The following is a 15,000-nucleotide window of genomic DNA, read 5'->3' as shown; positions in this document are numbered from 1 at the left end:
TTTTATGCTGATGCAATGTGCTATCACGTCAGGGCTCCGGCGGCCACGTAACCTCAGCCTGAGCCGCCGGCCGCCCGGTTCCCCCGCCTTTTGCAGAAAGGGGGGGAGTTCTCGACGTGGGGCGGCGGGGGCGGAGGAGAGGCGGAGGGAAAAGCAGCGGGCTGCCTAGGGAGCGACGCGGGCTGTGGAGCCCTCTCCCTAGGCGGGTCCGGGAGGGAGAAAGGGAGAGCAGGGCAGAGGGAGGGAGAGTCCTTTCCAGGGAGCAGCCAGAGGGGCCCGCAGCATAATTAAAGAGGAAGTGGTCCTGTCCCCCCCACACACACACACACACACCTCCACTCCACCCCGCAGGCCCTCGTTTCCTCTTCTCTGTCCGTTTGACACAAGATGTTTATTAAACAACAGCGCAGCAGCAATCCACTGGAGATGATGGGGAGAGAAGTTGGGGATTTTTAAGAAGTTATCCTCTTTTGGAGGGGGCTTTCTGTGATTATTTTGGGAGAGTTTCCGACCTGGGAGCTTCTCCTGACCCCTCAGCAGCTGAGAGAGGAGAGAGGAGAAATATGGGTGTGTGTCTAAAAATCCTGTCCTAAAATTTAGCTGTCCTAAACTGAGAACCTGCATGAGGTTAAAGGAATTCATCAGGCCCTGGAAAGTTGAGCCTCTGAAAAGAGTTTAATACTCCTTTAAATTTCTTGGGCCTCTCCCTGGCCCTGGCCAGAGGGAAGTATGGGAGGGGGGGCACAGCCATTTCTCCTTTCCCTCACTAAATAACAGGCCAGGCCCTTAGAATTGCGGGGATGGGAGAGCTGAACGTCACAAAGGCTTAAGGGAACTTCCCTAAGGTGTCAGCAGAACAGAGGTGTGGGAAGGGGTCCGGAGTTATCTCCCCTTCCACCCAGTGAGAGTGGAGCCTTTCGCCTCTCCTGCCCTGCTCCTCTCACTCCGAACTGTCGCTCCAAAGGATTTCCAAATACCCGGTGTTGGGCATCAGCGTAGACAGAGAGCCTGCCAGGTCAGTCTCCTGCCCACCCGCCGCCTTTCCTCCTGCGATTCTCTCGCTGGAGCCTCCAAATAGCCTGTTTTATTGGTATCAACTCTACGGGCCCTGCTCTGGGACTCCCCTGGGACCACCGGCTGGCTTCCTGGCTCATCTCCCAGCCGGTGCTCTTTCAGTTTCTGCCCTGGGTGCAGTAGCTTCTTGTGGTGTGGGCGCTCACAGAGGACAGCCCCTGGACAGGCCGATTCTTTTCGGGTTGGGGTTAGAAGCAGGCTGTGGCTGATTTTCTTGGTATTCGCTGACCCTGGGCCCTTATAAGATAGGCTGCTCCCAGCCCCATTATTTTAACAAAAGTGGAGCCATTCTAATGTGAGGTTTTGTCTTCTGGGCCATGTACCCCTCTGCCATGCAGAAGGCTGTGGATCACCTCCGCACACGTACACCCTCCCGCCTGCTTTCCTTTCCAAATGAAGCCATCTCGTGTCATTATGTGTGAAATACGAGGGCAAAGCGCCATATTTCTTCACATTAAGGCGATTTCAAAATGATTTTTTAAAGATCAATGCCGGCGCCCAACCCGCCCCCCTTCTTTTCCATCCTAGTTCTCCGAGGACAACAGCCCCGCAGATCTGAAACCAAACAGCGGGAAGATCTGCTTTTTCCATGGGACCCAAGTGGGGAAACAAAAAACCCAATGCAAATTCTAAGCAGCGGTTGGACGCTTTGGAAAGTCGAGGGAGCTACCCGGACTCAGCGAGAAAGCTGGGCGTAGAGTGAATGAATCACAGTTAAGGCAAAGCACCTGTTCTGGATTTGCCAGACGTATGGAGCCTGCTGTTGGCTTTACCTGTAATAAATATATTCTTCAGGAAAAAAAAACTCCTCTCTTGCCATAAATAACGGTGTTATGAAGCATGGCTGGCTGAGTATATGGCTTTCTGTAGTATATAAATTAGGGTCCAAATGGACATGCGGACTGTGGGCAGGGACTTTTTTTATTTATGGAAAAGTCACAGCGCTGGGCTGTTCTTAAGACCCAGGCTGCGCTGGACTCTGACTGCAGCCCTTCTGGTTGCCATTCCCCGTCCTGGATTTGTCGCTGCCTTTCTTCGCAACAAGAGAGAAGTCAAGAGGGCCATTTAGTTTAGGGAAGAAGTTAGAAGTAGAGTATTTGGGCTCATGGCGTGTGCCCTACAAGGGTGGAGTATCCCAGTGGGCAGGGTTCAGGTTTGAAGGTTGCTGTCTGTCTGGGAGTTGCCCCTCACCCCTGGTGGCTCCTGGGTGCTGAATAGGAGGGAGCCAGACCTCTTTGAGACCAAAGCTTTGCTCACAAAGAAGCTGGAGGACGGGAACAATTTCAAAATGACAGGTTTTGAGGGTCTCAGTCTTCTCAGGAGAGATGACTCTGAAATGAAAAGAATGAACTAGCACCCAAGAGTCGGCACCCCAGCTCTTCTCTCTCCAGGTGGGGATGCAGAAGTAAGCAATGACTCCCACCCCAGAGAGCCTTTCTAGAAAGCATTGCAGCCCAAAATTGGAGCTCAACTCCACCTCAGGCAAATGATTAAAGGGTTGGATGAGAGGGAGCTCCTTGTTCGGGTGCTCTGAAAGCCGATGACCCCCCCCAAAAAAAAAAAAACACCCTTGTTTTCTTTCCCAGACAATGGTACCTACCATGGCTGACTGGAGGGAGGCAAACAGGATTGCGGGCCTCTGAAGCCCAGCTTCTAAGGATGCGTAATAGAGGGGTTGCTTGAGTGGGGGTCACTTTGTCCTGAGAGCACAAACTGCTCCCCACCCCACCCCAGTCAGTCCTAAAGAGAAAGAAGGAACACCCTGCCTTCCCTTGAAGCTTCTTGCCATTCCCTGCACAGGAGCGGCTCCTGAACACTGCTGGGGCCAGCATCTGGTAGCTCCGGGAAGAGCAGGCCGGGTAAAGCTGCAGCCCCTGGCCACACTGGGGCCCAGAGCATCGAAATCAAGGCTGAGGTTGAGGAGCGCAGAGGCCAACCCTGGCCAGGACCAGCCGGTGAGTCCCTGTGTTTTAGGGGCGGCTTTCAGAAGGGTCTTTGTCAGTAAGCAGAGAGACAAGATTTAGACGGAGGGAAGGAAATGAAAGAAATAAGAAAAAAGTAAGAAGAAAAATAATGAATGGGAAAGGGGGAAAGCTTGTTTTTAATTGATAAGCTAAGCTGAAATTTACACAGGCTGTATTTGAATAGATGTGTATATCCTGTACATATATTTCAAATCAATATTTCTTTATGGGGAACCCAGTGTGCAAATGTGCTGTGCTCTATGCTGCGTATAGAATATGTGATAAGTAAATCTGCACAACCAGAATACTGGATGTGCTTGGGTGTTCGTATGTAAGATCTAGTGCTATATATGTAGCTGTGTGAATAACCCCTGTGAGTGATGTGGGTTTACAATTATACTCATATAAGAAGATCTATGACCCAAAACCTTCTGTGTACATTTTTATAACCATCACACACCTACGAAAAGGGCAAAAACTTGAGTATTTGTGTACTTGAATTGTGGCTTATAGCACATTAGCTGATTCAGAAGCTTCACTTGAAAATCTGCCTGTTGACTTGATATTCAAGCAAAGTATATACCGTATCTTCAAATAAACACATGCCACTTATATCGGGATTCTTTTACAACTTCCTTCCAAAATATTTCCCTGGAAGGTGAAGGAAATGCCTCAGATTGGCCTAGGGGAGGTCATGAAATTTTGTGACTTTTTTGTTTGACCATGAAATCCTTTACTGCGTATCTTACCCAACGCTGCAGGGACAGTACGCATCGTGTGATCTTTACTTCATGGCAGTGATGGGCACCAGATGAAGACACCACTACTTGCGCATGAGTGTGTCCCACACAGGTGTGAATTTGACCAGTGGGCAGAGATGAGTTGAATGTGAAAGCCCTCAGGTAACTGTGGAGGTCACACAGAAGCACTGCTGTGTATAACGAAATTAGAAAAGTTCCCAAGTCTATGTCCCTAAGCACCTGGAGATATTTCTTCTGACCCAGGATCAGAGTCCAGACCCACTCTAGGAAAGAAGGTGTGGGGACACTTGCTCCGGGGGGAAGAAATCAAGGTCCCCAGAACCTTCACCCTTTGTACAAAACGGCCTCCAAAATGAATCACATCAAATCTGCACACATGAGTTCAAACCTCAGCGCTTCCACACCCTGCAAATGGGGATTTTAATTGTAAAGTAACGAAACCTTCTACCCAACCTCCCTCCCAGGATGTCAGAGGTGAAAGGAAGGACTGAGAGGTCAGCGGCACAGGCAGACCTCAGAATGTCTTACGAACTTTCCGCCATCAGAGATCTGGAAGGTGGTGGGGGTGGCTGACTCTTTGGGAGGGAGCATCCCGGAGGCCAAACGGGGTAAACGGCAGGCGGGGCGGAAAGGAGCTGAGCAGGTAGAAGGTTATTACGGAATTGCTTCCATAAAACCTGTGGCTGTAAAACTCTCTGCTTTCCAAAGACTTTATTTCCTCCTTTCTCTCTAACATCTCCCCTTTTTTTCTTTTTACAGCGCTGTTCTTGGGAGGGGGTGGCCAAGGGCCTCCAGGGATGGAAGACAGTTAGGCGCCCAGTGGCTGGGCAGGTTTGTGAGAGGCCCAGGGAGAAGCAAGACAAGGCAGCAGGACATTCCAGACCATCTTCACCCAGACTGGAGGACAAGAACATGACAAGGGACAGCATTATAGGCCTTCACTCACCAAGACACTGGGCTGAAGGCTGCATTTCCCCTGGGCTGGGGGTGGGTCTCCTAAGGGCCCCTGCACTCTAGCAAGAGACACCCCCCTTGCCCTCCAAGTCAGCCTGGCGCCCCAGCCCCATCCGGTCAGGCCCCTTTCCACATTTCCTCTGCCTCAAGCAGAGGGGAAAAGTTTGGGAACAAAAGTCAGCTTATGCTTTGGACCGTCCCACGCCTTCCGCAAGCACTTCTACTTATTTCTTTCCTGGGCAGACAGCCAGCAGCCTGGAGAGGGCTGGGGTCAAAGAGGGTATCACAGCTTTGCCCCTGCCCCACCCCCTGCTCCATCTCCTGTCATTCCATCAGTCTGAAGAAACTGCCCAACTGCCTAGGCTCCCCACTAGCCTGCAAGTCAGGCCCCTCTCCCAGGGACTGGCCCTCAGGACCTATGCAAACCTGAAGCGCAGACCTAGGGTCTTGGGGAAGACTTGGCCACTGGGTGGGAAAAAGAGCCCACTACACATTTAGGACAGGGAGGACTTTCTAAAACCCACCTTTGTCCCACTAGGGGGCCCTAGGAAAGACCCTAGAGGTCTAGAGGCTGAGACTACAAGAGATCCTGATGTTTCCCTTTCAGAATGGGACGTACTGAGCCCTCTTCAAGGCACTGAAGGTTCCTGTTGAGGTAGAGCCCTGCCCCCCAAAGGGCTACAAGACCTCAAGGACCCCCTGTGTCTCTTAATATCAAGCATTTGCCAAGCTGGAGAGACTTTCTTTGGAAAGTCTGAATACAGACAGGAGCTGAAGACCCCACAGCAGGCAGCTTGAAGCCTCATCTACCATCCTTGGGCTCTGCAGAACAGCCCAGCAAGGTGCCTTTGGAGAGTGGTGTTCTCCGAATTCCTCCTTTCCCTCCCAACACACACTAAAAAAAAAAAAAAAATTGCAGAAGTGGGGAAACACCCTAGAACTTCCCAGATTTCCTCTCTGGGGAACATCTTAGCTGCCCCTGGGTGAGGGGCCTCAAACCTCTCAAGGGTGATACACTAGTCGTGACTCTGCTTCACTCCCCACTCTCCCACCCCCCACTCCTCCAGCTAAGCGAGGAGCAGTAACTGCCGTGAGTCGGGTGGTTTAATGTCGTTGTGTTCAGAAATCCAGGCCCAACAACATGAAACTACCTAATTCACTCAGCAGTTCCAGTTCAGGCTCCGGGTCAAGGGCTCACTGGGGGCAGGCTGCTGCAGCTATTTTGTGGGCCAAACCTGCTGACCGGCTAACTTCATTCATTTTCCTCAACCTCTCGCCCAACAGAACCCAGTTGCTAATAAACGACATACCCAAAGAACTGGAGGTAGGACTCCAGGAAAAACCTTTCTGGAGCTGGTCCTGACAGTTTGGATACTAAGAACTTTTGCTCTCTTCCAGGAGCCCTGACCAGAGGGGACCCTAGGCCCAGCCCCAGACCTGGGCAGAACCTTGTGGATATACCTGCTTGGTCACCACCCCTCAGCCTTTGTTTCCACTGCTGGAGGTCTCCACAAATAAAAGGATTTCTCAACTTCAAACTGTTATCAAGGTGCGTCTACATTAATGGTGAAGCTAGTGCTTATATTCCAGGGTCACGCAAGGTAGCTCAGAGAGGCCAAATCTTCAAGCCCTACACCAAACCCCAGCTTTGAGGCTGAGATACAGACAGGAGAGTGGAGAGGAGGAGTGCTGAGAAAGTGACAGAAAATCAGCGTGTGAGAAAGTATTAGGAAGACTAGGGAGCAAGCAGAAGAACGTGACTGGAAGGGAAAGCAGGTTGACCTGAACAGTCGCTGTGAAGTCACCCTGCCCTAAATGTCCGGTGGCCCTGGGTCCACGGAGGCAGAGCTGTCCCAGGTAAGACAACCCATTCTGAATTCACAAATGAAACCGGGAGGTTGAGGACTCGGATTGGGACGCCGAGAACAAATTTGCTTCTTCCTTCCAGACCTTCAGTCTGGCCCCTTTGCTCCCCGACCCGGACTGATGTCCCCTACTGCCACCTCTACCCCTCCAGACACCCGCATCCTCACATGTGCTTGGGCATACACACCCGCACGCGGTCGGCGCCCGGCGGGGCGGAGGCGGTGGACTTACCTGGGCAGTGGCGGCGGCGCTGGGCGGGAGCGGCCGTCGGAAGGTGCGGGGCAAGCGTTCACATCCCGTAAGGCCCGGCGCCCTCCCGCCCTCGCCCGGGAAGCGAAGTGTCCGAGTGGCCACGTGTCCGGCAGGGAAGTCCGAGGGAGCGAAGGAGTCTGCCTGGCTCCCCGCTCCCCCTCCCGGGTATAAATCTTGGGGACCGGAAATACAATAAAACTTCACCGTGTTGATGAACTTCAAACGGTTTACATCCCCTCACGTCCTGAAAAGAAAGACGGCCGGGGGGCGGGTTAAAAGGCAAGGAAAACAAATTTATGAGCCGCAGAAGCCCCCGCCTCGGCCCCTTTCTTTTGCCGGAGCAGACTTTGTCCGTGTGGAGAGAAGCAGCCCCGGGCTGTGCCCCGGCCGCCCCAACCGCCAGGCGTGCCCTTCTCTCCGACTAGCCGCCGCGCTGCCCCGGCCCGTGCGGTGGCCCGGCCGGCTGTGCGGCCAGGACTGGAAGCCACCGCCTGAACAACAGTCCCGGAGGCCCGCGCACATCACGGCTCGGCTCACCCGCCCCGACGAGGCTCCCGGGTCTTCGCCAAAACAGAGTTGGGCTCCCTGCTCCTTCCTGGCTAACTGGCTCTGCCAGCCACGCCCTGGGCTTCCATTCTTCGCATCTTTCTGCTGAAAGCGGGTGTTTTTTTGTTTTGTTTTGTGTGTTTTTTTTCCCGTCTCCAGCGGCCAGAACTTTGCCCTGCCCCGCCCATTTATTGCCAGGTACTTGAGAGAAGGAGAGAGGGAGATAGAAGACCTGAGCGGGGCAGGGGCTCCCAAAGGAGTAACCGAGGGGCTGGTCTTTGGGGGAGTGAGAGTGACGGCCAGCGCTGGGCAGTGTCCAAACTAGCCTCTGCCGAGCTCTGCCGCCATCTCCTCTCCGGCTCTTAAAAAGCCTCAAAATGAAACAAAAACAAACTGGACCTCAACGACCCTCTCTGTAGTTCTTTCCTGCTCTGGACCCTTTGTTTTTTTACAAAACTTTGTGGAATCCAAATTTGGAATGGTTATTAGGCCATTGTGAACCCAAACTAGGAAAAAACCCTTTGCACCTTGGGATCCAGATAAGTAGTAGTGAAATTATTGGCTTCCCGCTCACTTTGTCTGCTGGAGGGGCCTGGTTAGGTGCACTTCTGGGTGGGAGAGCAAAGGAATTCAATCACACCTCACAGTTATTCATCAAAAAAATAACAAGGAGCCAGGTCTATGAGGTACTGGAGGGCTAAGATGAACTCAGGCTCAGGTTGGCCTTCGGTACAAGACTGAGGTCCAGCTGCAGACTCAGGTGGGTGTTTGGTGCCCCGAGGACACCTTCCTCCCACAGACACACATGTACGACCCTATGTGACGGGCCAACTGCACTCCCCACACCCAACGAAAGGTGTCAAAGCACTGCTGGCGATTTTTTAAAAATGGAATGGGCCAGGAAAATACTAGGCTGTGGTCTACGCATCCTGGTTTTTCTGAAAGGCTAATTCTAATGCAGGCAGTCACACTCTGCCCTAGCCAGTGACGGTCTGGATGCCCTCCGGCCCCTTCCTTGCACCAGGAAGGAGGAAGAGGGGGAGCTCATTAACATCTAGAGGACAGGAAGTAGCTTGTTTCCATCCCAACATTCATATTTCAGGATACGCCTGGGGAGGCCCTTCCTGCTCCCCTCCTCATTTCGCACTTTATCATGCTATAGTTTTATTAAAAGTACTGTGATGGCAGCCACTGGCTGTCACCCTCCTATCAGGATTTGCCTCTGGAGAGCTGTTAGTGATGGGTGTGGAGGGCAGAACTGAGGGTCCAGCAGTTTCCACACCATCAAGACTGTTATGACCCACCCTCTACCCCACCCCAGGGGCCTGCAGTGGAGGCAGGTCAGTGTGTCAGCTCCCTGAACTGGGACTCCATGGCTCCCTGGGCCAAGGAAAGGGGATTAAACCATTTTAGTCTTAGACTCTAGAAAATCTGAAGAGGCCACAGTCTTAGAATTGCATACCTGTGCACACACAAGTTTTGTATACACTTTTCAGGCCCTTGTTGCTTCTCCTTACGTTCATCTCCAGAACCCAGGCCATGGATCCCAGTTAAAAAAAGAAAACTCTCTGCATAGGGTGAAACGACACCTCAAATCCAGTCTCATAGACACCAGCCAGCCTTTTCATTCCGAGGTCCCCTGGCCCCAAAGGAGTCAACTTTCAAAAGGTCAGCACAGACACCCACCAACAGGGACGCTAGTGCCAAAAACACCCTCCTGAATGTCTCTCATACACTAGTTGAGCTGATGGTCACTCAGTGAGTAAAGGCCACTTAAGCAATGTTTCTTTTCACCCTCAAAAGTTTTCTGAATACTTTCCCAAAAGCATGTCAATCTCCAAATTATTCAGAGAATTAAAAATGTAGATGACCAAACTGTAAGATTGAGGGGCAACTCTTCCCTACTCCCTTTACTCCTTGAAAATAACTGCAGAGTTCTTTCTAGCGTAATTGGAGGGGGCTGGACAATTTGGATGGTAAGAGATTGCAGAACACAGGATCTTCAAAGAAACCGAAACTGACATCCCCTTCCATTTAGTGAGAATCACAAGAATAAATATTTCTGGGCGTTCCTGCTCCCTTCCTAGGGTTCGTTGGTAAGGCGGGGTGGTCTCAGAGAAGTCAGAAGTGCCTATAGCAGCGTTCCTGAGACCCGAGCTAGATTTACCCTCCCGCCCCTCCCAATTTCTGGCGGCGGCTGGGGAAGCAGCTCCGGGGCGCTGGCGGGTGAGCCTGAGGCCGCGGCTGACCTCTAGGCGGCGCCCTGGCGTTGAGTCCGCGCTGAACAAGATTCTCGCGCAGCTCCGCGTCCCGCGCTGGGTGAAGGGGCTGGTTCCTGTGGGCGCACTGGGCTTGGCCCGGAGCTGGCAGCCGGTGCATCGCCTTTGGCGCCCTCTGCCAAGCGAGAGAAACACGATTAAACGAGTGAGGGCTGGGAAAGCAATCGACAGCTACTCATGGCTCCATCCGCTCACCACCCCTACCGGCATCTTGACTCTAGGGAGCCTTCCACAGCTCAAGTCTCCTTTGATCTCCCCAGTAGCCAGCTCAAGGGCAGCGCCAGAATCTTCAACTCCCTTCCCCAAGGTGCAGAAGAAGACACTGAGGCCCGAAGAACTAAATTGGTTAGGGGCTGCCTGATCGCTTAGTTGGTTGGAGCGCGAGTTCTCAGCAACAGGGTTGCCAGTTCGATTCCAGCATGGGATGGTGGGCTGGTGCACCTTGCAACTAAAGATTGAAACCGGTGACTGGACTTGGAGCTGGGATGTGCCCTCCACGATTAGATTGAGAGACTATGGCTTGGAGTTGATGGGCCCTGGAAAAATGCACTGTCCCCCAATATTCCCCAATAATTTTTGTTTTTAAAGAAAAGAAATGAATTGGTTAGCCAAGATCAGAGCAGCTATTAAAAGTGATGAAGCAGGGCTGGAGCATGTGTCCTCTACCTCAAATGGAATATTCTTCCTCCAAAATTATGACTCCACGACTCCAACAAAAATGTCTTTCTTGTAAGCAAAACTCACTTCCAGAAAGGCAGTCTTTGGGGGGTTTCTACGTTGGAAGTTTGGGGGTTTCAGATTTGAAGAAGCATATACGGGAGTTGGAGGCGCACATAGGAGCAGCTCAGTTAGGATTGGGAGCCAGGACACGACCAGCTCAACGCTTATAACCTCCCTTGCTCTGTGTGATCCTGAGTAAGTACCATAGGCCCTCAAATGCCTGGATGAAAATGATCTACTAGATGGGGATGTTGTGAGATTTGAACTTTATAAAAGAGGCCGTGATGACTAAGAGGAGGTGCCAGGTACATGGCTGTCCCGTAAGCCAAAAAGAGAAGGTCATTTAAGGCAGGCAGTAGGGTCACTCCCTTGGCTCAGCTGGGGCCTATCAAGTTATAGGGTGGGGTAAGGAAAAAGAAGCCTTGTTCCACTACCAGCCCCTCTGAGTCTGAGCTCAGAGACATCCAGAACCTGAGAAGATCGAGGTAGGAGAAATGGGTGCTCTAAGCTGTGAAGTATAAAAATGCATCTCTACCTTCCTCCAAGGCAGAGATGGCTTTTTATACTTCACAGGTCTCTGTGAGGCATTTCTCCAAAGTTATTCTTAGGACAGTGATCCCAGAGAATATCCTGCGGGGAAGGAAGGGAAGAAAAGGAGCTAGAGGGGCCTGGGTAGCAAAGGGCACCACAGTACAGCGCCTGCCCAGGCCTGCAGCCCACAGAGAGGTGCCTTTCCCAGTCGCACAGGGGCTTTTCTGGGCGCCTAATTATCTAGTACACATCTGGAGCAGCTGCACACTATCCGGCCTCCGGCACGTTATTCTGCTCCAAACCCTATTTTCATTCCCAGGGCTGAGTCATAAAAGACTCTGGAGGCAGGATAAAGTCGGGTCTGTGTGTGTCAGCATTCCTGTGTGTGTGAGTGTGTGTGCCTGTGTGTCTCACTGTGATTGCCCAATCGATTCATAAAAGTTGGGGGGGGGGCGGGGAATGGAGCAACATCAGGCAAATTCAACTGAGAACATACTGTCAGCCTCATTATCCGGCCATTTCAAGGGAAAGCATTTGGGGCTTAGAATTAGCCAGTTAATTGCATCACTTCTTTGTTCACTTTAGGGCAAGAAAAACTATCTGTGTTCTATTAAAACATTCCATATTTCAAAAACTTTAAGAGCTTTTCATTGTCAATTTTCTTTATAACCATCCCTGTTATACCTCTTGAGCATTCAGATCTGCCAGTATCACATTAACATTATCACACACACACACACACACACACACACACACACACACACAGTCTTCATGCCTGAAAAGTAAGTTTTTGCATCTGCAAAATCTAGATGTCCTAACTCTTAGAATTGTTGTAAGGATTAATTAATGTACAACATATCTAGGGTTTAGCGCAATGTGGGGTGAACAGGGAGCATTTAGTAAATAGTAACTATTAATAACAAGGAGGAAGAGAAAGGGAGAAGGAGAAGGGAGAAATCGACTTTGTTCTCAGAGAACCAGTGTAGGTTGGAGGGTGTGCCTCTCAGCCTGTATATGTATAATGAATTCTTTTGACTTAGGGCAATGTCCATAAAAGTGAGGCCCCTTGAACCTCTTGGCCTGTAACTCCCTCTTCAATGAGGAACAGAGAATTGGGGCAATTATCTGGCTCATTTCAGGTTCAAACTCCCTTTAGCCTGAAATACCGGGATCTGGTGGGGGAAAGGTCTGGGGAGTGGTGACATATTCTCATCCCTCTTCTCAATAAGTCTTTTCCCTTTGCCAGAGTGAGCAAGATCCTGCCTTTGAGAATGAGTAGAAAAGAAATAGGGGCCCAGGAAGCTGGAATTAAAACAACATGTAAGGTCTTGCTCATTTTCTTGGCAGCCAGGAGGCCTTGGAGCTCTCCATGCACGGGCCTCAGAGACTCCCCAAACAAGTTTCAGACCTTTGCCTGGTGGGAACTTTCATCCCACATTCAACAAACGTTTCCTGAGTGCCTACTGTGTGCCCAGCACTGGGCTGAGCTCCAGGGCTCCAGTGGGAGCTGCACCCCACCAGTTGGCAGAGTGCTGACTTGTAGCCAGTAAGAGATCCTAGAAAAGAGTGCAGGGACCCGGAAAGGGGGAGGACCCTGCTGGGCAAGAACTTCTGGCCAATGACAATATTGCCTTTTCAGAGCCAAAGTCCTGGTGCACAGGGCGGAGCCAAAGGGTCTGAGGGAACCCCCTCCCATTGTCTGTCAGAAAGAGGCCAACTCCACAGTGGTGATGGCCTTGTGTGGGGAGGGGCAAAGAGCTGACTAGAGGTTTCTGACCCTCAGTCGGAAGTTCCTGAGAACACCAATTAGCTTTCTTTAATTAGTAAAGTAGGGAACAAATAGGCATATATTTCTTCTGCTCTAATTAAAAGCATTTAGGTCAGGTGTTCACAGCTAGAATTATTCAATTTAGGTTGTCCCAAGCAGAAAATTGTTTATTTTTTTCCTTTTATTTTCAGGCAGGGGTCTGAATACTATTAACCAACTCTTTGCTTCTTGTTACAGCCCAGAACTGCTAGGCTGGTAGGTGGTGGTTGTGCCAGCTTAGAGAGGGGCAGCCAGGAATGGGATGGGGTTTTCCTGCCCCAACTCACATTTGCTTGAAATATGTAGTAAATTGAGGACAGCGAGGTGGGTTGGGTTTGGAGTTTGTGTGTGTGTGTGCATGTGTGTGTGTGTGTAGGAGCAGGGTGCAATAAACCAGATAAGACCTTTGCCTGGTGGGAACAGTTCCCCTAATTTGACTGTAGTCCTAGAAGAAGGAAGTTTGTTCACATCACAAACCCCAAAGAAACCTGACATTTCCCTGGAAGATCTAGCTTGGTCATTTCACAGGAGTGGGGAGAGAATGCCAGGAAGCTTTCACTGGCTGGAGAGCAAGAGCTAAGTCTAAATAAGCCACAACACATGAGGCTGGGTGAAACTAGGAGGTCCCCAAGCCCTTTCCCCCCACTCTATCCACCACCCTTTCACCCTGGCTTGTCAGAGGCTACCTGCTGTTTGGCTCCTACAAAGAAGATTACAAAAAATATTTAGGAACAAATCCTTCCCCGTTCAGCCCAGAATTCGGTATCCCCCAGCCTCTAACTTTGGTTAAGCCCTTAGCCCCATGAAATTTGGAGTCTCTGAGGAAACTGAAGAGTAGATTAATAAGGGACTCAAAATTTGATTGCCTGATCCCCACTTGTTTGGCTCACAGAAAGAATTATCTAGGGGGTTGTTGCTGGATAGCCCTCCCTTCCCAGGAGTTCCAGTGTGTTTTTTATTCCAATAGGCTGCCCAAGCGCCACTTCCCTCCAGCAACTGGTCCAGTCCCATCCCTGGCCAGTCCAAAGTCAGCTTTCCCCAGAAAAGCTCTTCCCACTTGCTCGAGCCCCCTGGTCCAGGGAGGGAAGAAAGACTGACTTCCCCTGGAAACCCAGAACTCACCAGTAATGGGGGGGGGGGAATACTGCTGCGTGGGTGTTTTTAAAGGTGAAACTTGGCCTGGCAAACACTGAAAAATCAGCCACAGGAAAAAAGGTGAAGACCTACATTAACTGACCATATTTGGCCTCTGCATTTTCCAGACACCAGCTTCTTTGATCAGTTCAAATAAGAGTTCTTAACCTGGGTCCAAGGGGTCTGAAATTGTGGGATTTGGTGAGCACGACATAAGTGCATTTTTTCCCCTAGGGAGATGGGACTCAATAGCTTTCATCAGTTTTAAAGTGAGTGACCCCAAAAATATTAACAACCTTTTATCCACCATTGACATACAAATATCACAAACGTGATGCAGAGGGAGGCAACGAAATAGACTTGGGTATCCGATAAGATAAATTAAAAGAGAGGGCTAACAATTGTGTGTGTCACAGATGGATACTGTCACCTGGCCTTCCCGGGAACAATGGGCACCTGCTCATAGGTGCTGAGGACTCCAGGACTGAAACCAGGTGGCCCACAATGCCCAGTCCCTACCTGGTACACCCTTGCCTGGATAGAGACAGAGTGTACAAGGTCTCCGTATTGTATTTCTAATCAAAATGATACAGAGCTTTTCAACCTTGGGGCCTGGGTCACTCCTGCCACTTGTCGCCTTGTCCTGAACTGGTCCATACCGAAAGAGAACGGAAAGTTCCACTCTGCGTTTTCCCCTCCCAAATGCCCTCGCTCTTGCTGGAGGGGGTATACTCCCCCGGACCTCCAGCTCCCTCAGCTCCAGCCAAGCCTGCAGTGCCGCGTCTGAGACCCGGGAGCCAGACAGCCCGCCAAGGCTGCTCGCCTGACTCTAAAGTTCTTTTGGCCGGGGTTGGGCACGGAAAAGGGCGCGAGAGACAGCTGGACAGGTAGACAGAAGCAGACACAAAGAAAGGGGACTTCGAAGGTGGCCAGGGAGAAGAAAGAGAATGACAAAGAGCGAAGTGAAACAGCCAGACAGGAGGCAGGAGCTGGAACGCCGCGTGTAGGTAGAGCAACCAAAACCCGCGTGCTGAGAAGGGCCCACAGGGGCCGCGGAGGAGTCTCCGTTTCCCATCTTTACTGGAAGGTTAATGGCCTTGTCAGCGCCCCCT

General features: G+C 51.1%; 1 protein-coding gene across 1 annotated transcript in view; it reads right to left on the bottom strand.

Moving 5' to 3' along the window:
• Positions 1-3,335: 3,335 nt before the first annotated feature.
• LOC141568787 (uncharacterized) overlaps positions 3,336-15,000 on the bottom strand; it is a 28,803-nt gene continuing 17,138 nt past the window's right edge. The window contains exons 3-4 of the mRNA XM_074319372.1: positions 9,667-9,811; positions 3,336-7,115 (exon numbers count right to left, since the gene is read on the bottom strand). Of these exons, the coding sequence (XP_074175473.1) occupies positions 7,099-7,115; positions 9,667-9,811 (162 nt within the window). The 3' untranslated portion in view covers positions 3,336-7,098. The remainder of the gene's footprint in view (positions 7,116-9,666; positions 9,812-15,000) is intronic.

The sequence above is a fragment of the Rhinolophus sinicus genome, linkage group LG15, assembly GCF_036562045.2.
Source record: "Rhinolophus sinicus isolate RSC01 linkage group LG15, ASM3656204v1, whole genome shotgun sequence".
NCBI lineage: Eukaryota > Metazoa > Chordata > Mammalia > Chiroptera > Rhinolophidae > Rhinolophus > Rhinolophus sinicus.
Note: the sequence above shows the minus strand (reverse complement) of the source record. Positions and strands in the feature narration are given on the sequence as shown.